Source organism: Balaenoptera borealis (assembly GCF_965194805.1).
Source record: "Balaenoptera borealis genome assembly, chromosome: 1".
Taxonomy (NCBI): Eukaryota; Metazoa; Chordata; class Mammalia; order Artiodactyla; family Balaenopteridae; genus Balaenoptera; species Balaenoptera borealis.
Window position 1 is genome coordinate 38,578,754 of NC_138860.1, and position 24,442 is coordinate 38,603,195.

At 54.1% G+C, this 24,442-nt stretch overlaps 2 protein-coding genes across 6 annotated transcripts in view; one reads left to right on the forward strand and one right to left on the reverse strand.

The window, feature by feature from the left end:
• The window catches only part of CAMK1G (calcium/calmodulin dependent protein kinase IG), a gene marked incomplete at its 5' end in the record, with an annotated part of 30,895 nt that extends 22,999 nt beyond the window's left edge, over positions 1–7,896 (forward strand). For all 3 annotated transcript variants that reach the window (XM_082400193.1, XM_082400194.1, XM_082400192.1), the window contains 8 exons: positions 372–495; positions 1,868–1,943; positions 3,013–3,125; positions 3,886–3,964; positions 5,421–5,508; positions 5,745–6,169; positions 6,745–6,872; positions 7,008–7,896. In XM_082400193.1, the coding sequence (XP_082256319.1) occupies positions 372–495; positions 1,868–1,943; positions 3,013–3,125; positions 3,886–3,964; positions 5,421–5,508; positions 5,745–6,169; positions 6,745–6,835 (996 nt within the window). In that variant the 3' untranslated portion in view covers positions 6,836–6,872; positions 7,008–7,896. The remainder of the gene's footprint in view (positions 1–371; positions 496–1,867; positions 1,944–3,012; positions 3,126–3,885; positions 3,965–5,420; positions 5,509–5,744; positions 6,170–6,744; positions 6,873–7,007) is intronic.
• A 949-nt stretch (positions 7,897–8,845) lies between these two features.
• LAMB3 (laminin subunit beta 3) overlaps positions 8,846–24,442 on the reverse strand; it is a 44,311-nt gene continuing 28,714 nt past the window's right edge. For all 3 annotated transcript variants that reach the window (XM_082399643.1, XM_082399644.1, XM_082399645.1), the window contains 14 exons: positions 23,720–23,908; positions 22,612–22,767; positions 22,050–22,246; positions 21,631–21,742; positions 20,510–20,888; positions 19,157–19,317; positions 18,836–19,056; positions 18,357–18,554; positions 17,893–18,037; positions 14,012–14,219; positions 13,468–13,609; positions 12,881–13,057; positions 12,017–12,170; positions 8,846–9,355 (listed from right to left, as the gene is read on the reverse strand). In XM_082399643.1, the coding sequence (XP_082255769.1) occupies positions 9,219–9,355; positions 12,017–12,170; positions 12,881–13,057; positions 13,468–13,609; positions 14,012–14,219; positions 17,893–18,037; positions 18,357–18,554; positions 18,836–19,056; positions 19,157–19,317; positions 20,510–20,888; positions 21,631–21,742; positions 22,050–22,246; positions 22,612–22,767; positions 23,720–23,908 (2,576 nt within the window). In that variant the 3' untranslated portion in view covers positions 8,846–9,218. The remainder of the gene's footprint in view (positions 9,356–12,016; positions 12,171–12,880; positions 13,058–13,467; positions 13,610–14,011; positions 14,220–17,892; positions 18,038–18,356; positions 18,555–18,835; positions 19,057–19,156; positions 19,318–20,509; positions 20,889–21,630; positions 21,743–22,049; positions 22,247–22,611; positions 22,768–23,719; positions 23,909–24,442) is intronic.

Here is a 24,442-nt window from a genome sequence, read left to right on the forward strand (position 1 = left end):
TATTGAAAGTCAACATTGCAACAGACACCTACCAGACTTTAGAGAGATCAGAGAAAATAAACTAAGGGTTGGTTTCCTCAACAAGCAAAACAGTCTTAGGGTAGTTAAGGATGAGAAGAGGGAAGGGTTAGTACATTAATAGTTATAAAGCTAATCAAAGTCAGGGCCAAAACCAAAACTCAAGGTGCTGGGTTAGAGGGGTTGAAGGTCCGGTAGGAAGAAGAAAGGAAGAATGGAGGGAGATTAGTCTGGCTTTGAAGTCAAGAGCACAGGATGCAGCTTCCTAAGAAATTATATATCAGGGGAAGGAAAGAGATGCTTGTTTCAGGTGACTATATCCTGCATTACATGATATTTCTCTTCTCCCATAGCCTGAAAACCTGCTGTACCTCACCCCTGAGGAGAATTCTAAGATTATGATCACAGACTTTGGTCTCTCCAAGATGGAGCAGAATGGTGTCATGTCCACTGCCTGTGGGACCCCAGGCTACGTGGGTGAGTCTAGGAACAGGAGGGAGGTTGACCAGTTGGCTACATTCCACCACATGGATGTTATTCATGAAGAAGGATTGTTGTAAGGAGACAGGGTTCAATTTCAGGGGTGATCCTGGTAGTACAGTCACTTATGAGGTTTAGGGCCAGCCAATCCATCTGGAACTACCCCTCCTGCTCACAAATCCTACATCTTCAAAGACATCCTACCCCTGAGCCTTCCCACTCCTCCTGTCTATACTTTTGTTCTCACTTTTGCAGACAGATTTCCTGCCTTTATCTAGACCAGGGACAGAGAAAGGATCACAAACCCAGAGATCAGTAAATTGCTGAGAGGTTGGCCACTAGACCTCCTTCTACTTTCTCCCAGTCTGGAGAAGACCTCAGCCCCCCAACTGGTGGTATCCTGGAGGCAGAGTGTTGTGTTTGAATGTGAGGAACTCAAATATGGGTCCCCAAATATACACTGAAGAAAATACCCTAGGAAACTGGCAGAAGTGGGGCCTCCTGCCTAACAGCCCTGTAGGCTCCCAGGGCCCCCCAAAAAGTGAGAGCAGTCAGGGTACCAGGAGAGAGCACTCATGGGATCTAGGAGGGAGAAAGCCAAAACTCAGAGCATCCACTACTGCCCCTTCCCTCTTAGCCACTCATCACCTGGTTGGGGCTGGGAGTGGGAAGCAGAACCCTGACTCAACAGAGGGAATCTTCTCTCTCAGCAAAAGAGAGGTTGGTCACTTACCAGCACGTATTGAGTCCATTGGATACAAATCCCTGGTATCTGGGATAAATGCAGAAGGCAGCTCACTACTGCCCTAGAGCTCCCAATCAGAGGAAGACATGGCCCATTCCCTCACGGAGCTCTTGATCTGATGAGGTAGACTAAGCCCTGCCCTCAGAAGGTAACAGTGACTGATGGGACAGTTATTACTCAATGGAAGTCCTCAATTAATGGAACTTCTGCTTTCAGGGAGATCCCAATCTAGTGGGAGAGACAGCCTTCACCTGGCAGATTTCCCTGTCTGAAAGGAGGCACAAGGTCCCTGTACTGGGGGTCCCCCATCTGAGTGGGGAGATATAAGCTCTGCCTCCAGAGAGTACTCAGTGTAATGGGGAAAACATAGCCCTGGAGACCCCCAGTCTGATGGGGGAGTCATAGGCACTGTCATGGGAACTTTCAGTCTGATGGAGGAAGATTTAGTCTGCTGGGAAAGACACAGTCCCTGCCCCTAGGGGAATTTTCAGTCTTAAAAATCAACACTATCCCAGGCGCTACCCTAGTACTCTTCGCTAAGCTGCTTCCTGACATTTGTCCCTCACTCCTCAGCCTTTTCTCTTACCCCTGCTCAGCTTTGACTCTGCCTTTGGTTTGCTGCAGCTCCAGAAGTGTTGGCCCAGAAACCCTACAGCAAGGCTGTGGATTGCTGGTCCATTGGCGTCATCACTTACATACTGTGAGTAGAAGCTGGCATTGGCTCAGTTCCTGAGGAACCTCAGAGCCTGCTCACCCTTTCTTCTCTCCTCCCCATCTCAGCTCCTTGAGCAGCATCCACCCCCAAAGCACGTGCATGTACACATGCATGCACACACGCACACACACACACACACACTTATGCACACAGCTCCAAAGGCTCTTGTCCTGATCTCCACCAGGTTATAAAAAAGAGCTCAGTGTGAACCCACTGTTCAGCCACGTGGCACTCCCTCTTTAAGCACCCCACCCCCATTTACTCTATATAAATGTATTGAGTCCCACTCTGTTGAATGACCAATAAAAGAGGGAGAAGCCAAGCTAAGCTTAGAAGCCAAGTGGACAAAATGTTCACATCTCAGATTTCTCTCCTGGCAATGTCAGCCCAAGGCAAAATGATGGCCTGGATGGACCCGACCCTTGTCACCGCTCCTCTCCACACATTCTCAGGCTCTCCCTTCCAAACCCGCTCACCGCCTCTTCCCCAGCATCCCTTCTCACTTATAGCAAACTTTGCTCTTAGGAAAATAACCTGCGATTAGTCATTTACGCCTTAGTGTGGATGCATTTCTCTATTTCCTCAGCTTATGTTGAATAATGCTTCTCTTCATTCATCTACTCAACAAATATTCATTGACTGTCTGCTGTGCCAATCAGTGGTTTAGGTACTGAAGAATGACGAACAAAGGAGCCTAAAACATCCCTCATGAAATTTACATTCAAGTGGACATTTCTACCATCCTTCTTAAAAATATTTTATATATCATCTGAGAGTCAGGGGAAGTATGTGGAGAGGTGGTGAGGGTTTGGGGGATATAATGTACAAAGAGGCCTTTCAGGGTGGCCTGTTCCAAGCTTTGACTCCTGCATAAACACTTGATAGAACCTGCATCATTCCTGAATCAGAGACAGACCCATGTCCTGGTCACACTGCTGGTGGGGACCTTTATGTTGCCTGCCTGTGTATATAGTGGGAGGCTGGACAGAGGGGAGAGGTTGGCCCAGGGAGGATGGGGTCATTCAGCAGCATGTACCTTCCTATTCCACTGCAGGCTGTGTGGGTATCCCCCCTTCTATGAAGACACTGAGTCTAAGCTTTTTGAGAAAATCAAGGAGGGCTACTATGAGTTTGAGTCTCCGTTCTGGGATGACATTTCTGAGTCAGGTAAGACCAGCCAGTGTGAAGGACAAAATAACAGGCTCAAGGCAGAGGCTGCCAAGAGACAAGAGCTTAACAAAGGATGACAGTCCTGGCTCTTGACAGTCCCTGGGGAATCTAACAGAACAGCCTCCAAGGAAAGTGGAGAAATCTTCATCTGGGTCAAAGGCCAAGGAAGTGATTCGCATCTCAGGTTCATGCTTTTGTTTTCCTGGAGGCAGAACCGCAGTATGTCTGGTAAAAGCTGGGGAGGTGGCTCAGATGAGGGGCCAGGAGGGCAGAGCCAGGCACAGGGGAGTGTTCCAGGCAGGAGTGGCAAAACCAAGGCCAAGTTTTGCCTTTCACATATCAAGATCAGGAGTCTGCAATGTCTGTGTGTGGGAAGGTTATCAGTATTTGTTGTTGGGTCCATTAAGTGGGGATCAGAGCTGGGATAAGCTAGCATTCACACGTGTGCCCATGTGCGGTGCTGGCCCCTGACTGGTGCAAATGTGCACCCACATGGCATCAGGCACATTGGTGCCTCGTGCCCAGAGATGTATCTACAGTGTTGGGTGGGTGACACGGCTGCATAGAGCCTTTCTGGTGGTTTGTGGTGGGTTGTTGTCAGGTGGTTTGGTTTTTTCTCTCTTTCAAGACTCTTAAAATTGCCTCTTTGGAAGATGAGCTAAAGGTGTTTTCAGTGCCACCCACCAGCCTGGAAGTGAATTTCCATCAGTCATGAAATCTGGTCCTTATCTGTTGTATCTTTGATTGCTCCCCCTAGCCAAGGATTTTATTTGCCACTTGCTGGAGAAGGACCCGAATGAGCGGTACACCTGTGAGAAGGCCTTGAGGCACCCCTGGTGAGTGAGGAATGGGGGATGGGCTCTAGACCCTCACCTGTCGGTCCGCAAACACCATGCTGACTCGTTCACAGCGTGTTTCCCTGGAGTCTGCTTGCCCTAGCTGTTTACTGTGTGACATCCAAAGGGTACAGACCAGATCCAGCTAGAGAAGAAAATAGCATTTAAGTAAGTGGATCCTGACCCAATGGTGGCAGCTGGGTCATCTAGTCAAGTTCAGGAGGCAGATGCAGCTAGACAGGTAACTTTACCCTGTCTTTAAGAGCATCATTTTACCCTGGGGTCAAAGTCTGTTCCATGCAAGGTGCTTTGAGAACAATCCCAAAGCAACCAATTGGTAAGGCAGGTAAATAAAATCTTGAAACACTTCGTTTTTCATGCTACACCCCTGCTGGAAAATTTACAAGCTCCCCAATTCCCACCACAGCAAGCCTAGGTTTTCCCTAATCTGGCCTTACCCGTTACCTCCAACTTCATTTCTCAGGATTCCCAGCGTACCTTCTGTATTCCAGAAAGGCCTAATAGCTATATTTCTCTCCCTGCCCTCCCCCGCTTTCTAAACCAAGTTTTTCCCAAATTACACCTTGGGTCATACCATTCTCACCACATTGAATGCCCTGCATTAGATGTAGCATTCTTCAGGATCCAGAGCAGCTTTTGTCCTTCTCTAAAGCCCTGCCTCCTGCAATCTAGACAGACCTCCCATCTTTCCTTATCCATTACACAGCTCACCATGAATTACTCTAGTTCATGGCATGAAACAAGGCTTCAAACCTACACTGTAAGCGCCTAGCGATCAGGACCACGTCTGTTACTTCTCTGAGTCCCTTAGTACCTAGAAAGTACTGTGTATGTGGCAAGTGTCTGAAGGACACTTAGAGATGGATGAATAACAGGCTGAGGGGACAAGAAAAGGGCAGCCTGTATTGGGTGGCCTTACTGAGGAAAATTTGCAGGAGAATGTGGGTTCTGAGCAAAGTTTTGAGCCAAAGGATGGTGACAGCCCAAACGCCCTCTGACATGGGGTGGGGGGATAGGGTCAGTAAACTTTTTTTCTGTAAAGTGCCAGATAGTAAATATTTTAGGCTTTGCTGGCCATATCGTCTCCATGGCAACTACTCAATCCTCCCATTGCAGCTCGGAAGCAGCATAGCCCATAGCTGAATGAATGGGCGCGTCTGTGTCCCAGCAAGATCTTATTTACAAAAGCAGGCAATGAGTAGATTTGGTCCACAGGCTATAGGTTGCCCACCCAGCTCTAAAGCAAGTTTCTAAAGCATAGGCCCCCTATGACCTGCCCGGCGGAAAGAGGAGCCCTGGCTCCAGCCCTTTCCTAGCTCCAGGTGCCCTTGTCCTGAGGCAGTCCACTCAGTTTACCCTATGCCCAGCCCCCTGCCCAACCCCTGGCTGAGTCCCTGTAACCACCACTAGCCAGGGGTCCCCTCCACGTCCACAGGATTAATGGAAACACAGCCCTCCACCGGGACATCTACCCATCAGTCAGCCTCCAGATCCAGAAGAACTTTGCCAAGAGCAAGTGGAGGGTGAGTTGTCCTCTCCTGGAGGCGGGCAGGCTGTCTAGGCCCTGGAGGCTGGGCTGGGGCAGCTGGGGTAGGGGCTTTCCTTGGGGTCTCCCAGCAGACCCTGGAGCTCCCTGAACCCTCTCTGAAATGAGAAGTGCACACGTCGGTTTCAAGAGGTTGCAGGGCAAAGGGAAAGCTTAAGCCTCACTGCCCTCTGAGGATGGAGACGGCCAGAGACTGGTCTCCTATCTCCTCAGCAAGCCTTCAACGCGGCAGCCGTGGTCCACCACATGAGGAAGCTGCACATGAACCTGCACAGCCCAGGTGTCCGCCCGGAGGTGGAGCACAGGCCACCCATCACTCAAGCCTCTGAAGCCTCAAGACCCAGCTCCCCTGAGATCACCATCACGGAGGCACCCGCCCTGGACCAGAGTGTGGCCCTCCCTGCCCTGACCCGGCTGCCCTGCCAGCATGGCCCCCTGCCCACTGCCCCTGGGGGCAGGTCCCTCAACTGCCTGATCCACGGCTCCCTCCGCATCAGCAGCAGCCTCGTGCCCATGCAGCAGGGGCCCCTGGCCGTCGGGCCCTGCGGCTGCTGTTCCAGCTGCCTGAGTGTCGGGACCAAAGGGAAGTCCTCCTACTGCTCTGAGCCCACACTCCTCAAAAGGGCCAACAGAAAACAGTACGTATTTTCAGCCAAAGCCCAAGGCCTAGCCCTGCTCAGCCTGGGTCTGAAAGAACTCAGGCAATGGAGCTGAAAGAAACTGACCAGAGAGCCTCTCCCATTTGGGGGCAGCTCTGTAGGGTGGAAGAGCTCTGGATGCGGGAGGAGGAGGGGGTCAAGGGAAACGCCTCCAGTCCTGTCCCCACCCCTCACCAGCTGTGTGGCCACTGTCATTTCAATCCATATCTCTGTTTCTAGTTTGCTCATCTGTAAAATGGGTTGATTGGATCATACCTGCTCAGCCTGCCCCACAGAGGTACTGTCAAAGTTTAGTGAGGCAACAGGGATTATAAATGCCTGCAGAAAGCTGGGTAGGTGTGAGTGGTGGGCGTTAGATCCCTTGAGTTTCCAGGGCCTCTGTGTTTTGGGGGGACATTGGGGGCTTGGTTATCTCATTCATCTTTTCTATAAAGGCTCATACTTTCTGAAGCTCATAAAGGGAGTGCTGAGCGGCAGCCACAGGCACAGAGAATTATCCCGGCTCTCCTTCCTCCTCAAATACTCTATAGCCTGCTACTCCACTTCCTTTCCAGGAACTTCAAATCGGAGGTCATGGTGCCAGTTAAAGCCAGCGGCAGCTCCCACTGCCGGGTGGGGCAGACGGGAGTCTGTCTCATTATGTGATCCCTGGGGCCTGTGTCTGTGTCACTACAATTTTCAGGTGAGGGAACTAGAGGGAGGAGGGCCAGGGCCGTGGGCTCAGGGGGAAATCGCAGTCACAGAGTCTCAGTGATGGGGTCCAAGGGGTACCAGAGGCGACAGCACCCCCTCAACCCTGAACCCCCTTCTTCTGCAGGAGAGATAGCTATTCACCTCTTCTCTGCCTTTCCAAACCTGGAGTCTACGCTGCAGTGGGAAGAAGGGAGAGCCAGCCGAGCAAGGCCTGATCAGAAGCAGCAGGCAGCTGTCACCTGGGGCAGACCCTCCCAGAAGGCCCAGGAGTGAGTCTCCAAGCGTGGAGGCCTCACCGAAGCTGTGGGCGGGAGGAGCGGCATCCGAGGCTCCCAGGTCTCCCTGGCCTGCCCGCTCCGTGCCCCCAACCCTACGTGCCGTGGCTCTGCACAGTGTCCGTAGATAGCTGTCACCCAGGTCTGTGTCGTTTGTCGTGAAAAGCTTAATGGGCTGGCCAAGCTGCGTCACCATCTCCGAGCAAAGCCATATGGAGCATCTACCCAGACTCCCCGCTCAGCACACACGCTGGATCTTGCCTCTCCAGCCTCCGTCCTCACAGCCAGAACGGGCTCGTTAATGGAGTGGCCTGCGCATCTGCATGAATGACAGGCAGCTTCGTGGTCTGCTTGTGAGCTCTCCAAGCTCAAATCCTAACTCCGGGATTAGCTCCAAACCCGGCCAGCCTACGCCCAGCACTCTTCTGATCACCTCCCTCCCTGCCCCCATCCAAAAGCAGGACCACACCCTCCAAGATGAAAAAGAAAGAAACCCGAGGCAAGGTACCCTAAGGAATTAGTATCCTGGCCGGATGCCCTCTACACACACACTCAGTTAAGTAAAAATTGGAAGTTGACTGTTCGTTCAGCCAGTGATTCAAATCCTGGTTCTGCTCCCCTTTCCCTCCCTGAAAAATCAGGCACATTGTTCTTCTCCCTTCCCAGTTTTCTTGTCTCCCGCTCCCTCCAGCTTCATGCTCTGTGTTGTGCTGAATAAAATGAACATATTTTTTTCTATGAGGCTTCCTTTGGTTCTTCTCTAAGTCAGAAGCAGCTCAGGGGCTTCTGGGCTTTCTGGAGTGGAAAATGCACAGAGAGCTTGAGGTCAGGTAGGACCTAGTGACGGTAGGAGTGGTCAGGGGACACACAGTGGGCCAGGCACCTGGTGACATGAGCTACACGCATCAACTCATTTCCTTCTCAGAACAACCCCCTGGGGGAGGTGCCCCGGAACCCAGACAGCCCAGCCCGAGCAGCCATCCTCCTAATGCCTGTAATAGATGAACTTGGGTTTGAGGCCTAGCTCTGCCCGGCCTGCCACATCTGCGACCTTGGGGGAGTCACTTAACCTTTTGTGCCTTGGTTTCCTCACTTGGGAACAACAGTGCCACCTACATCATGAGATAATGCAGATGATGTATCTAGCATAGAGCTCAATAAATAATTACTATGATCAATAAAGACCAAGAAGTTCATGTAGATAAAATGCTAGCACAGTGTCCGGGCCACAGTTAGCACACAAACATTCGTGCCATTTCCATATCTGTCGGCACACACACACACATCCATTTACAGCTTCTTTTTGAGATCTCTAGAGACACAGAGTCTGGTCTTAGTTCTGCCTCTAGGAGCTGTGTGATTTTGAACAGCTTGCTTCCCATCTCTGGATTTCTACATTTTCTTCTGTAAACGAGAAACTGCATAGTTGTTCAGAGGTGAAAACGCCTCCTCTGGTCTCTCAAGGATAGAATCCATCAGTTCCTGGAGCAAAGGGGCCCCATCTCCCTAAGTCTAGGTGATGAGTCGCTAGACTGAGCAGAGTGGGGGCAGCCTATTCTTCACCCACCACCAGGCCTCGGGCTTGAGCAGAGGAGCACCCAGGAACCCCAGATGGGAGACAGAAACAAATGAGAAATGTTTACTTCCCAGGGAGACAGACTATTTTCCCCTCTTTGAAACTCCAGGCTCCTTTCTATAGATTTTTATTGGGCTTTTCACTTGTACATCATTTTTAGTTATGTTTCTGTGTTGGTCCAGGATTCAGCCTCAACGGAGAATGAAGGGCAAGGACACTGCCCAGCCAAGCGCCCTCCACTTGAGAGCTCCTGGTTACAATGACGTGGCCCGCCTCCACCATCTCTGTCCCTCAACGGTAGTTGTCCCACCAGCCCAGGCTCAGCTGCAGCCCAGAGTAATCCTAACAACTGCACACCAGGGTGGTCCAGGCTGTGCTTTAGGCTGCATAAAATTTTCCTGGAGCTGGAAAGTATTCCAAGCCAGTCTGGCCCCCAGAAGCAAAGAGGGCAGATGAGCAAGGCCACAGGCTGGACGCTGGCGCATCACTTGCAGGTGGCGTAGTAGAGCACGCGCCCATTGATATGGTTGCGGATCTGCTCCACGTGCTTCTCCAGCCCCGTCAGGTCCGCCGAGCGAAGCATGATGGCCTGGCTCCTCCGAAGCAGCTCCGACTCCATGTCTGAGGGCAGATGGAACAGCAGGGGGAGGAAGAGGAGCTGGGGAGAAGACTCCCAACCCGAAGACTCCCAACCCTTCCTTCTCCTCCCACCCACCCGGACGCAGCGTCTGCGAGAGAAATCACCTCCACCTTGAGGGAGTCTGGCCCCTAAGGCAGCTCTCTCCAGCCTCAGGCCTCTCCAGCCCCCATCCCACTCTTAGAGAAACATGGCAGGGGCCAGACCCAGGAAGGCCTTACCCCAAGGATCCTCTGCCCCTACTCTTCTCCTCTGCTCTAGGCAGAGTTGTCCCAGGCTGATGAGGGAGGCCACGGGCACCAAGATTAGAAACCCACTATGTTGGACCCAGACAGCTGCCATCCCACCAATGATTCCTCAGGTGGGCACCAGGGCAAAAGAGCTGGGTGGCCAGAATTCCTCCCCATTGTCTCTCCCCAAAAATGCCACTCCAGATAAATCTATTCCTCCCCCTCCGGTCCATTCCGCATACCGCCACCAGATTATGTGTGGAGGATGTGAAGGACTCCAAAGTGATCTAATCTAGCCTGTCCCCCCTGTCATCCTAGGCAGGAGCCCCCTGTACCACATTCATGAGAGCTGGTACCCAGCCTCAGCCTGAACTTTCCAGGAATAGGGCCAGAGGGCACTGTCTCACAAGGCTCCAACTTTAGGCAGCTCTGCTTGTTAAAAAGTCTTCTCATTAAGCCAGAATATGAGCACATCTTGCTGCCACCCAATTGTCCCAGGTCTGTCTCCTGGGGTGTAGGAATCTATTCTTTCTGTTTCCTACATGGCAGTCCTTCACATGTGTGAGGCCCCATCTTCCCCAGATGAAACCGCCCTAGTTCCTTCATCCACTCTTCATCTGATATAATCACCAGGCCTTCCCTACATCCCAACCCTGGCCACCCTCCCTCTCAAGTGTGTGGGTTCATCAATATCCTTTTTGAAGATGTAGTAGCCTCCATTGAACTCGATCTCACCTGGGAGATCAGCAGAGTGTAACAGGGTTATTAACAGACTGACATTCAGCCAGTGGGTACCCACATGGACCTATGGGTTAATAAAATACTGAAATTTTTACAATTGCTGTTCTGTTCCCCAACCCCCATCCCCAGAGGCTCCTCCAGCATGCTCCTCCCCATAACCCTGCAATTAAAGGTAAATTCCTGCAAGCAGGTAAATGCTTGCTCCAATGCTACAACCTGAGCCTTTCTGGGTGGTAGGTGCAGGTAAATGCTTGCTCCGATGCTACAACCTGAGCCTTTCTGGCTGGTTAGGTGCAGGACACACCAGTTACTAAATATTTTTAATATCATCCTTGAGCAATTACTCCCCTTGTCTTGGCTGCTTTGCATTTATTAGCTCTTTTGGCAGGAGCAAGGCACTTCTGACTTATATCAAGCTTACAGTTATTCAAAACTCTTGGGTCTTTTTCGGGTGAGTAGCAACTCATACGTGTTTATCACTAACTGGTTATAAAGTGTTTAGCTACATTATCCACTGAGAAGCCAGACGTCACCTGAGCTACACTTGTGAGTTGAGGTCCAAACAAGGCCAGAGTGAGAGAGAATTTTTCTCCTTACTTAATTTTATCCTGTTAGTTTCAGCCCATCCTTTCAGACTTCTGAGACTGCCTTAGAATGCTAGTTCTGTTATCTAGTGTATTAACTACCTGTCATCCTCAGATTTGATTAGCAAATTCTTAAACTTCATACAAGACACTGATGGACAGGGCCAGGGCGTGCACTGACCCAGCCCTGGGCTCCTCTATCTAGGTCAGCTCTTCTCGCCTCCCCCTTCAGTTGTGGCCGGCCACAGCCACTGTCAACTTGCCAGCCCACCTTTCTCCATAGTGTCCATCTATCTAGCCAAACAGATTTTTGTCAAAAGCTTTCTCTAAAATTCAGAGACTCTGGTTTTGTCATTCACAGGGCAGTGACCCCATCATCACATCTCAGAGACTAAGCCTGGAAATCTCTGTTCTCCTTTCCGAGGAACCTCAGAACCCTTTTGAAAGCTTCTTTCATTATGGTTTGCCATATTCAAAACCCTTGGATGGTTTCCTACTGCCTCCAGGGCTGAGTCTACCCACCTCCTCCTGGCATCAGGGCCGGCCATGTGGACCAGCCACACTGGCTCCATGCTACTTCTCTCCCACCTGTTCTCTCCTCACCAACCCTCCTCTCCAGTTGGGTGGTCCCGCCTCCATCCCCAGAACATGTCTTGATGTCTCTCCTCCTCCGCACAGCCTCTTCCAGGCTTATACATCCTCCCAGGCCCACCTCAAATCTTATCTTTTTTGAACATTACCTTCTCTGAACATTTCTCTCTGACGTTATTTATCCTCTGAGTCCCTAGAGCTCCTATCATTCGGGCTTTTATCACAGTCCTCCTTGTGCTATTAAATACAGTTTCATGAAGCTGGTGGCCAGTAGGAAAAATGGATTGCGAGCCTCTTGAGGGCAGGCCTAGTCTTTGTGAACATGTCCACACGCCTCAAAGCCACATCATATGCCTTGTACTTAGTAGGTGCTCAGGAAATCCCAATTGATCTCACTGCCTTAGCACTGCTAGCTCCAAACTTTAGGCCTCAGAAACCCTGGGTTGGGAGCAGCCTTCAGGGATGCCCTGAAGTCCAAGCCCCTGGACCACTCCCTCACCTTTCATCCTGTCCATCATCTCCATGGTTTCCCCAAACAGTTCCTCCGCCTCTGTCTTGATGCTCAGGATCCGGCTGCCCTGCTCTCCCAGCATGGGGCTCCGACCCAGCCGGTCCTTCAACTCGGCATATTTTTGCTTTATTCTCTCAAATCCCTGAAAAAGGAAGAACAGTCTCCACATCATCATCATCCAAAGTCCTGAAGACCTTTGGCTAAAGGACTTGATGTAACCCAAATCAGCACACAGAGATGAGATGCCTCCTAATATCCCCAATGGGTTGATTCTGCCTATAAAAGCCCCTGGGCCACAAGCCATACCTTAACTTCTGTATTTCCCTCCCTTCATCTGCAGTGCCAGCACAGGGCCAGGTACACAGCTGTCACTTAATAGTATGCTTGGCAGCTTGGCCACTGTACCGGGACCACCAGTACCCTGGAGACACTGAAACTGGCTCTTCAACCTTCTCTCTGATCTAATTCTGACAGTGATGGGCTCAGGTTGGGCTAAGTCAAGAGTTTCTGTCTGGGCTGGATAACCATGACAGGGGACAAGCTCTGGATCAGGTGTCAAGAGACCTCCTTTGTAGATGAGCTTTAGGTCTGGACAGAGTCACCACTTCATCTGTGAAAGGAGAGGGATTGGACTGGCTCTTTCCAGCATCCCTGAACCAGCTCCACCAAAGGCAGCCAGAGGGAGAATTCAGATGCCTGGCCAGGTGTGCCTTAATCCTGAAGCCCCCGCTGGATATTTCAGAATAACTGTTACTCGAAGTGCTTTGCAGCCCATGGTCTTATAAAGTATACAGAGTCCTCTCCTGCTCCCGCTGGCCATGCTTGCTTGGGCTGACTCTGCCCTCGAGGTACCTCCTGGGCACTCAGTGCCTGCTCGCTGGCTTCCTCTGCCAACTGCTGGGCCTGGGCTGCCTGCGCCCGCTGCTGCCTGGTCCGGCGGCTGAGCTCCTCCATCCGTGCACGGAAGCCACCCAGCTGCTCCATCATTCCGGTCACCAGTCTTTCCGCTGGCCCCAGCACCTGCTGAACCTTTGTGGAAAAAGAGACCCGGAGTTTGGGGTGGGTCTCATAGGCAGTGACCTTTATTCTTCTCTCCTCCAACTCATCAGGCCGCAAAAACTCTCTACAACCAGGACATCACTATCACCACCATCCCAATCCTCTATCTGCCCCCTGGCATCCAGGCCTCCCCCCCTTCTCCAGCTCAGCTGACCACCTCCCCGCCCACTCCTGCAGCAGCTCAGAGCCCACCCTGGCTTCCGCACCGGACACAAGAGCAGAAAACCAAAGGTTCGAAGCCAGGCCCAAGGCTCATAGGCTCCCTTCTTTAGGGCCCCAGCTCAGTTTCCACCCAGGTCACTTCCTGGCATCTTCTATGCCTTGTGCCTGAGTCTGAATGTTCATTCCCACAAGTGGGGGAAGGAAGCCGTAATGCCTACCTCAGCAACCCTGTCTTGGATAAGCTGAAGGGAGCGGCGGGTGCCTTGCATGGTGTCCCGGGCCTCCTGCAGTGCCAGCGTGCCCTGTCGCAGGTTCCCCAGCACGTCCTCCACCTGGCCCTCCACTGTGTGGGCTCGGCTCCTGGGGCCGGGGGAATGGAAGGGTGGGTGGAATGGGTGCGCAGTGAATGAAGAGATGTGGGTCCAACTCACTCCCCAGGCCAGAGAATATCCTTTCCAGCCAAGATAAGAAGCCGAGTATTAACTCAGTAGCTTTTCCATCCCAGGACCCCACCAAGCAGGTTGCCTGAGGCAGCCTTTGGGGACGGTTTCCAATAAGGAAGACGGGGCCGTGCCGAGTAAAGTTTAAGCTGGATGCTGTGTATCACTTCACCATCCCCCCGCCACAGTAAGCACCTCCACCTGTCTCCCAGCCCTCTGCACCCCTCTGACTTGCAGACGTTCCTTTCTTGCTTCCAGCAACAGAGTTGGGGGGCAAAACGCCAGCCCGATCCTGGGAGAAGTTCAGGGCCCAGGGCCACACCTGGCCTGTTCAGCCTCAGCCTGGAGCCTGCGAGCCCGAGCGATGTCCTGCTTGGTCTGAGAAAGCACCAGGTCCACGTTGGGGAGCCTGGCTGCGATGGCCTGGATCTCATTCATCTTCCGCAGGACGGTGGCAGAGTCTGTGGGCAGCCACAGGGCCAGCACGGCCTCACTGACCTCCTGGATGGTGGCTGTGTCGGTGTTGGGGTCTGGAAGACAAACCATCCATCGGAATGGGGGAGCTCAGCCACCTCCCCGAAGATCAGAGGCCTCTCCAGGCTGAGCAGCCCCCGTGGGCAGCACCTCCATGCCACCTCTGCCCGGGCTGCCCAAGGAGCTGCTGCTCCCTCCCAGGCACACTCAGGCGCCCTGCTCTGAGAATTTCTGGGCTCGCTGCCGCGGGAGGATGGCTGCTGGCACAGCTGTGGCAACTAAGTGGCACCACAGGAAGCTGCAGGCTGGGGAGGAGGAGGTGGTACCAGGCAGCTGGTACTGAACAATGCCTGGAGCACAGATATAATCAGCCCTAAAGTGGGGAGACCAGCCAGGAACTACAACTGCTTCTTTGGCAATAAGACCCCTTCCACGTGCCCCTCCTCTGGGGCAGAGTGCTCGCTTTTGCAAAGGCAGATCAAGATTACCTGGGCTTTGCTCACGTGTCACCTTCTGAGAGAGGCCAGCCCAGGCCATCCAATCTAGGATCGCAACCTCCACCCTCTGCCAACACTCCTTATCCTCCTTCTCAGCTTTATCTTTCTCCCTAACATTTATCACCACCCACGTACTGAACACTTAACTCATTTATTGGGTTTTCTGTCATATCCTCACTAGGATGTAAACAACGTGAGGACAGGGACTGGCTTTCATCCACAGCTATAGCCCAGCCCTTAGCACAGTGCGTGGCACTTGGAGGCACTCTGCTTGTACATTGAATGAATGATTGAGGGGCTCCAGTCTCAGGCCTCCTCTTTATTATTCAAGCAAACTGGGACAAGTCAACTGGCTTCGTTGAGCTCAGTTTCCTGATCTGTGAAATGGGAATCACGATGCCCAACCTCAAGGGATGATATGACACAATCAATTTAGCAGGAATTTCACAATGCAACTCTGGGTCAGAGAGTAAGGTCAGAAGTGCAGAGATGGCATCTCCTCCCCATGGTCACTTTTGCAGATTCCACTGGTACTGACATGGTAGGGAAGGGGACACTCGCCCACCCAGATAGTTTGCCCTGGGACTTAACTCCTCTGGGGCCCACCCAGCCTTACTCTGCAATCAAAGATTTCCTCACCAGCTGGCTACACAGGTCCTAGACCCAGTCCCCTCCCCATGCCAGGTGGAAGGACATTCCTGGAAGGTGGAAACCATGCCTCTTTATTGCTATGTCCTTTTGGGGCCAGAGCAGCACACCGCAGGAGCGCAAGGCATAATTGCGGCTGAGTTGAATGAAGTGGGCTTTTCCCCAATTACAAGCTTTCACAAGGACCTCCCCATAGAGACCACCATCCTCTCACCTAACCCAGGGTCCTACTCTCAACACGGCTTGTATGTGCCTTCCCTAGAAAGCCTCTTACGGCAAGCACACCCTCACCTAGCACCTGCCCTTCCTTTGTTCTGCTTCACTTCAGCTGCACCCGTGGGCTCGGTCTGAGTTACACTCAGTTTCATGGGCTTCTGAGTCTCAGGGTGAGCTCAGCAAACATTCACTGCTCTGAGCAGCAGGATGTGGGGAGCTGAGACTGCAAGTCAGATTGGACTTGGTCCTTGCCCTCATGGAGCTTGAAATCTAGTGCGACAAGGAAGCACAACCCTGAGTGACGGGGGTAAGCTCAGGGTGCTAGGACGGCTGTTACAGGGGCACCTAACCCAGTCTGACAGGTCCAGGAAAGCTTCCTGGAGAATGAGATACCCAGGGGATCCTTAGAGGGTGTGTAGGAATTAGCCAGGTTGGGAGGGGTGGGTCAGGGCAGGGGAGACAATGCAGGGTGAGGACAAACATTAGCGAAGGCAAAGAAGCAAGATGGGTGGTGGGGTGCTGGGAGGTGGTCCATCTCATAACGCAATAATCTAGAGTGTGGACTCCGGAGTGAGGTGAACCCTACCCGTACTTCCTCCAAGCTGGATGCTTTTAGGCAGGTTTCTTAACCACCCTGTATCTGGAGTCCTCACAGGCAAAGTGGTAGGCAGTCGGGATTAAATAATGTGAAGCACTTAGAACAGTGCCTGGCACTTAGTAAGAACTCAGTAAACCTGACCTATTATTTTTGTCACTTCCCTTGATGACCTGAGAAAGATGGTGTCTCCTCCCTCCTCCACTGGGCTTCCACTCTCCCGCCCTCTCTGTGACCCTGCGTGCCCACAGCAGCTGGTACCCATGCCTCCTGCAGCAGGATTCCGGACATCAGAATCCACAGCCATGGAGACTGTAAGAATTGTCCCAGGTCCCTCCCAGGGGCCAGGCCTCTCTCAGGCCCTGCTCCTTCTCTCTGCCCCTCATCCTGTCCAAGGACTCAACCTGAGACACAAGCATAACTGAGGGGACAGCAGGGACCCCGCAGCCCATCCACTCCCTGCCTATTCATTGGAGCCTGGACTGCACCCCAAGGACAGGCTTCCTACCCCACCACCCCCTAGCTGGGGTTGATGCAGGATGGGGGACCACCTAGCCTGCCTTACTTGGCTTCACTCAGGGAAAGTCTTCCTTCTTTGTGAGTCCCATCATCAAACTCTGGCCTGTCTCTGCTTCTCTCCAACCTGCCACCAGCACCCAGGAGGGGGCTCTGGCCTCTTGAAGCAAAGGCACCGCAATAGTAGCAGGAAGAATGGCTGTCATTACACCAGGCCCTCAGCTCATGTTAACTGGGCTCCCAGCCAAGCAAATTCCCTGGCAGGGACCAGAAATTTAATAATATCAGTTCATATTCCTGAGGCATCTTTAATTTTTCAAAACACATTTTACATCAGTTGCTTGACGCCCGGAATAAACTTGTAAAATACTATCATCCCCGTTGGCAGAAGCGAAAGATGAGGCAAAGAGGAAAACAACTTGCCCAAAGTCCCACAGATTTCCTGAGTCCTGTCCAGGGACCTTCCCACTCCCCAGGTGGCAAGGGAGGAGATCGGGTTCATTTATTCATTCAATCAACAGTGGGTGCTTTTCTGGGCCTGGACTTATGCTAAGTGCCAGGGACACAGTGAATAAGACAGACAGCCATCCCTGCCCTCTTGGAGTTTAGAGTCCAGTGGGGAGACAAACATTACACTTGTAGACAGGTGAGCTCAACAACCACAGGCTCGGAGTAGAGCAGTGAAGGTCAGACTCCAGAGGGGAATACGGGGGAGGGGGATGACCAGATGGGGTGGTCAGAAAAGGCCCCTCGAGGGAGATATTTAAACTCAGACCTGGAGGGCAAGAATCAGCGGGCTTAGAGAGAGCATCCCAGGCAGAGGAACAAACAGCAAGAGCCTCCGAGGCTGGCAAGAGCCTGGCCTGTTCAAAGATAGTTTGTGAGCAAAGTGGAGAGGATACAGGCCATACCCAGGAGGTAACAGAGGCCATGGTAAGGAGCTGAGAGTTTATCCCAAGAACCAGGGAAAGCCAGTGAAGGATTTTAGGCATGAGCAGGATGTGACCCCGCTTACACATTTTTCAAAGATGTTTCAGACTGTTCTGCTGAGAATGGGCTATGAGGGAGCAGGAAGGAGGTGGGGGGTCACCTACAGGCCGTGCAGCCATCCAGGTGAGTGACGGGGGCTGGTCCAGGGGCATGGAGACCAGGGAAGGAAGTAGCTGACTGATGAATGGGATGAGGGACAGGGAATGGGGCACTGAGGACAGGCAGAAGTCAAAACATCAGCCCAGGGAAAGGTGAAGGCCAGCTCACCTGAGAGGAAGTCCCGGACCTGCTGGATGAGGAGCCGCGTGCGTGTGACGTCCTCCTCCATCTGGGAGCGGCTGGTGCTCACCTGCATCTCCAGGCGCTGAGCATCCGACTGCACCTGTGAGGTGGCTTCCTCGGCTGCCCTGATCTGCTGACACACGCTACGGGTCAGCAGTGGTTAAAGCCCCAGGAGGGCCTCTCAGCAGCCCCCGAGGGTTCTGTAGGCACCTGCTACCCAAGATCTACCTAGGAAACACTTGTAACTAGCTCGGTTTGGCCCCGGAAGAAATGATGTAGAAACACTGGCCTCAAACTCCATCTCTCACTTGCTGTAGGGCCACGGGAAAGTCACCTGACATCTCTGGGCTTTCGACTCCTGGCTTCAAAATGGGAGCTCTGCCTTGCTCAGGGACTCTGTCCCCCCTGCCTCCTCCTACATGGGCCCACTCCACCTCAGCCACACCTACCATCTGCCTGGTCTGCTGGAGCTGGGCGTTGAGGCCCCGCAGCTGCTCGGCCACCTGCCCTGCCGTCCGGAAGGCCCCACCTGCCCTGGGGAGAGCACCACTGCAGTGGGAGCCACAGGCCGTGCCGTTGTCTCGGGGACACAGCTCCCCAGGGCATGCTCCCGGGGTGCAAGCCATCTCCCTGGAGCCCCCACAGAGCTGTGGAGAGATGGGGGCATCAGAGGGGGTCCCCAAGCCTCCTCAGTGATCACTCCCCTCCCACACCTGGGAAACAAGCAGCCAGACATCTCCACGGCAACTTGGGCACCAGAAACTTGTTTCCTTGGTAACTGCTGAACACACTATGTGGGGTCAAGGGTCGGGATGGGCGGGGGTGTGGGAGGTCCACGTGGCCCCAGGAGGGAATGTGGAGCAACAGTTGGTGAGTGACAAGCTGGGGCAGGGGGCCTCTGGAAGCGGGGCTCCATGACAGGAGTCACCTTGTTGACGGTGGGTGTCAGATCAGGCAAGGAAGCCATCTCCAGCCTCAGGGCCGCAAGCTGGGGGCCACCGGCTCCTCCTCCTCCTCCCAGCTTCTGCTCCAGCCTCTCCGCCTCTCTCCGGCTGTCCCTGAGCTGGAGCAGCCAGCGGGAGCTGTCCGCGACCTGCTGAGCAGCCTGGGACGACCGCTGGTGGGCCGCGGTCAGCATCCGGAAGGCTCCTGTGGGAAGAAGAGAGGGCACCAAGCTGGCCCTGGACCCGGAGGCCTGGAGACGGAGATGAAGCCTGGCCCGGCGTGGCGTCTGTGTACCCTTCCTCACCTGAAGGGTCGGCACTGCTTATTTTTTCCAACTGTTCCCTCTTGCTCTGATACATAACGAGGAGGCGATTGAAGCTTCTGTCCAGATTCTCCAGGTCTCCCGGGAGGGACAAGGTCTCCTCCTCGAGGGGCAGATCCACCTGCAGGCCCTGGAGAGTCTGCCTGAAGTGGGAGAGAAGCTTCCACTAAAATACAGCATGGGGGCTTCCACCCCAGAGCCAGCCATCCCCTCGGAGAGATCACTACCGAGTCAGGAAAAAGAGACGCCATCAGCAAAAGCCACAGAAGGGAGCCTCCACAGGCTAGAGAGGATCCTGCTGGGCAAAAGCTAGCACAACCTCCCTCCACCCCTATGCAGGCAGATCCATAAAAATCTCTCCCTCCTTGGCATGTGTGACCCTAACAGTCCCAGCTTTCCTCCACCTCCCCACGTCGGCTTCCACGAGGAGGATCCCCTGAGCCCCTCCTCCTCCTCCACTGCCTACAGGCTGACATCGGCCACCACCTGTACCCCAGGCTCCCGAGCCTCTCTTCTGCAGCCCACACCTCCCCACGGAGCTCCCGTAGCTGCTGCCCACTGGTGGTCTCCACCTGAAGGGGGTCACCTGCCCTGACCCACCACGGCTGAGCTTTCAGATATTCCTCCCTCCCAGGCCCTTTGCAGCTCCACCCACCACCATTCCCTCCACCAGCCTCGCATTCTCCATGGCCGGGCTTTGCTCAGCATGGACCGTCCTTCTGCAAAGCCCCTCCAGGCCTGCACACCCAGCCCACCAACTGCCTGCGGACTCCCTACTCAGTTCTGAGACCGAGGTCAATGGCACACCTAGGTGGCTCAGGCCCTCACAGTCAGCAAGTGCTCAGGGAAACAAACTCCTACAAACTTCAGAACGAAACCTCACTGAGAAGGCACCTCTGCTGGTAGGAGGGGACTGTGGGTGGGACTGCTCCCATTCCAAAGGCAAACGCAATTTATTTTTAGAGCCCTGCCTCTCGGATGCCCTCCACAAGGTTGACTAATGCAGAGCTGACTCTCCCACGGGTGGCACCGGGCACTTGAGAGAACTCAGGACTTGGGCTCGTGCCTGTGCTCCCGGTCCCCCGCTCTGCCACTCGGTGGCCATGTGACTCCATCACGCCACCTATCTGCGCCTGTTTCCCCATCTGCAAGACGCAAGGAATAACTCCGCCAACCTCCCAGGGCTGTTGTGACAGTGAAAAGAGAGGGGCCTGTGAGAAGCCTTGGTAGACGGTAAAGGGCTGTAACCGATGTAAGGAAGGACCAGTGCGCCCCCATGTGGACGCACGTGGAGTTATTTTTCTGCCACGTGGCTCGGCAGGGAGGGGGAATGACCTGATGGAGACGATGGCATTGGCCACCTGGGCCACCTCCTGCTCCGTGACCGAGGCACCGCCGAGGATGGCTTGGATCTGCTCCAGCTTGTTCTTTGTGTCCAGCATCCGGGATGCCAGGCCGCGGTCCTCCAGGCCCGGCCCGGGCCACAGGCTGGTGGTGGCATTGCGGAGGCTGCTGAGGCGGAGGGCCCGCTCCCGGAGGCCGGCATCGTAGGTCTGGAAGCAGGGGTGGCAGGCCACACACACCGGGTAGCGGTCACAGTAGCCTCGCTGGCACTGGTCGCAGCGTGGCCCGGTCGAGCCAGGGCGGCAGAGACAGCGGCCCGAGGCCTTGTCGCAGCCTGGTCCCTCCGTTCCCCGGAAGTCACAGTCACAGGCTAAGGCAGGAGAAATGATGGTCAGAGGCAGGGGGGGCAGGAAGATCAGGTGTTTGGTGGGGAAAGCCCAAAGAAGAGGTCTGACCTCAGGGTATTTCACACTTAGAATAAGACTGTCAAGGCCAGAATGAAATCATGGTAACGACAGCAAGCCCTTACGTAGCACCTCCGACGTGCCAGGCACTGTTCTGAGCCTCTCACTCACCAGGCACACGCCTACGCTTCTGACCCTCACCACACACTCTGTGGCAGAGTTAACACGCTTGTTTTCCCATTCTCACAGATGAAGCCTCTGAGGCAATGTGCCCCTTCCCCAGATGAGGAAACTGAGGCCTGAAGAGGGGAGCAACTCGTCCCGAGGTCACAGAGCTGAGAACAGACTCAGGTCTGCGTGCCCTTGTCACTACTCGTCAAACTTACCCCCCTCAGGACTCACTTTCTCCATCTATGAAGAGGGAGAGGAGGACGTTTCCTGCAGATGGCTTCTGGGAAATGGTTTCTCAGGGAAGTGGGAAGCAAAGTAGCCCTCCTGTCATGCGCACATGGGGACACGGGGACGGCCTGGTGTCAGCCCTGGGCAGCGGTGGGGAGCGAGCACTCCTATGGGTTGCCAGGGCCCCCCCCAACCCCGTGCACCAGTACGGGATGCCCTCCCACACCACAGACCCACGTGTCCCCACCACGAGCCCACCCGAGCACACAACCCCCCCATGCCCTCCGCGTCCCCACTCAGTGAGCACACCTCGGCATCCCATAGCTGCATCTCCGTAGGTTCTGTCAGGACACTGGCGGATGGCTGCAGTGCTGCAGGTCAGGCCACCAAACCCTTCCTGACAGGGGCACTGCCCTGTGAACTGTGCGGGGAGAGACCGGTCAGGGAGCAGAACTCCCCAGTGCACCCCAAAGCAAGGGCTCCCACGAGGACACAAGCTCTGAGGTCAAAGCCCGGGACGGCCCTGCAGAAGGTGTGCGAATGTGGCATTGCCAAAGGCTGAGAGCCACGGACGGAGGGACATTTGGCAGCCTCCCCAGGGGAAGGCGGACAGAAGCAGCCCAGTCTGACTTTAGAAAGACCCAGAAGGGCAGTGCGGAGGGGAGACAGAGGCCGGTGGGCGGGAGCCCTCCCTTGCTGAGGGGCCCATGGGCCACCCCGCCATTTACCTGGTGGCACTGGGGGCTGAGGGAGTTGTGCAGGTCACAGGCACATGGCTCACAGCCCCGGCCACTGGCCAGCTTCCAGTGGTAGCGAGCGCACTGGTCACATTTGGGGCCCACCACGTGGGGCAGACACAGGCAGCGTCCACTCTCCTCATCACACGGCATGTCCCGCCGGGTACCCAGGACGCTGCAGTCACAGCCTGCAAGGGAGGGAGGGCTGCTGAGCCTGGGGGCCGGGCCACCCAAATCTTACCCCCAGAGGATGTGCATCAGGGAGGGGCACAGCCTGGGAAAAGAACGAGGCGGGGCCGTTCCCTCCAGATAACCTGGCTGACTCATAAGGCCACCACACTTTCCCACCAGTGCCCGCACCTGGCTGCTGGGCCACCTGCCTGCCCTCCCTCGGGAGGGCTCTGTCCCAGCCTCCACCTCAGGCCTGTGCTGTCACCTGCTGGAAGCCAGTGGCAAAGCAGCCGGCACGCAGCTCAGTGAGCAGGACCAGTCACAGACCTGGTGGCCCCAGGCCGCCTGCCCCACGCCACGGCAGGCTGGGCCCCCTACTCACGGTGGCAGCCCTGCGGGTTGGCATAGGTGAGTCCTGTAAATCCCGGCTTGCACAGGTCACAGCGTTCCCCCTGCACTTGCTCCTTGCACACACACTGCCCGGTCACTGGGTCACAGGGCGCTCCTGGCACTGCCCCATCTGGATCACACTCGCAGGCTGAGAGACAAAGGCAGCCACGGCAGGAGGGACAAAGAAGAAAAGCAGAGAGCACATTCTAGAAGCCAGGCTTCCTGGTTCAAATCCTTGTTCCACCACTTCCTGGCTTACAACCTTACCACCTTAGTTGAGTTATTTAATCCCTCTGTGCCTCAGCTTTCTCATCTATAAAATGGGGGTAATTATACAACACTCATAGGCTTCTTACGAGGAATCAATGAGTAAGTGTAAAGCAGGTGGAACAGTGCTTGGCACATGTTAAGTACTATAAAAGTTTTGGTTGGCATTATTGACTGAACAGCTACCCTGTGGCCAGCACGGAGCTGGGCACTCTTGCCTCTCACCTTATGTAATCCTCACGATAACCCTGAGAGGTGAGGATGCTTATCCCTATTGCACAGATGAGGAAACTGAGGCTCAGCGGTGTTCAAAGAACATACGCAAGGTCACACAGCAAGCGAGTGCTGGAAACAGAAGTCAAACTCAAGACTTTCTCACTCTTTCCATAAATAGATAATATCAACAGGAAGTGAACCAACTTTCTCCCACCCCAAAACCCAAGCCCCTTTCATGGCTTTCAAAATGAAGACTCTTCCTTCACCTAGAAAGTCTTACCTCCTGGGTCACTCCTGGGTGACTGACATGTTCATTTAATAAACATTCCTGAAGCATCAATTATTTGTCTGTGGTTGTGTTAGGGCCCAAGGATACAAGAATAACCCCTGCCACGGAGGGGTCCTGAATGTTGGAGGAAGCACAAAAATAAAGAGCAAACCACACTGACTTGCTTAGAAGGGCACAGCTAAGTCGAAAACAATTGCCCACAAGTCCTGACACACAACCAAGTCTTCACACTTCCTGTGTGTCCTTAGGGACCTGTGCTCTGTTGAGCCCAGAACAGATGGGGATTAACAGACAGATGACGGCTTGGCTCCTTGGAGCCCCTACTCACGGAGGCAGGTCTCCTGAACGGGAGCACCAGGCCGCCGGCTCCGGAAATAGTGCAGCTGACACCGCTCACAGTTCTCGCCCTCAGTGTGGTGCTGGCAGTTGTCACACACACCTCCATGTGCCCCCTGGCTGGCGGCAAACACGGCTGGGTCGAAGTGACATGTCTCTGAGTGTCCGTTGCAGTCACACCCTGCAAAAGGAGGTTACTAGGGCTGACATTTGACCAGCATCGTTGCCATGTACAAAGCACGTTCCACACTAACTCACTGGCATCCCCAGCAACTCTGCAAGATGCTCAGGTCTGGGAAACAGGGAAACTGAGGCCCAGGGAGGCTTTTGTAATTTATTTCAGGTTATAGAGCCAGTAAGAAAGGAAAATAGAGAACTCAGGCCTCTTGACTCCCAGCGTGGGGACTAACCCAAGAATAATACCCATGTTGAGCCAAAGAGAGAGCCCTTTGAATGGTCCCAGGCCAACCCTCCCCCACTGCCACCTGCTGGGTCTCCTGCTGGGTCACTGCCCTTCTCTGGGCTGGGATCTTTGTTGCCCTCATTTATGCAGGGAAGGGCCCTGCCTCCAGGAATCTAATTCCATGGATTTCTACTCTGGATGCACATCTGAAGTAGAAAGAATGACAACAGGAAACCATGTATGTCCTACACTGGATAGGCCAGAAGTAGGAGGACCTGTGGTTAGCACGAAAGGCACGTGGCATCAGAAGCA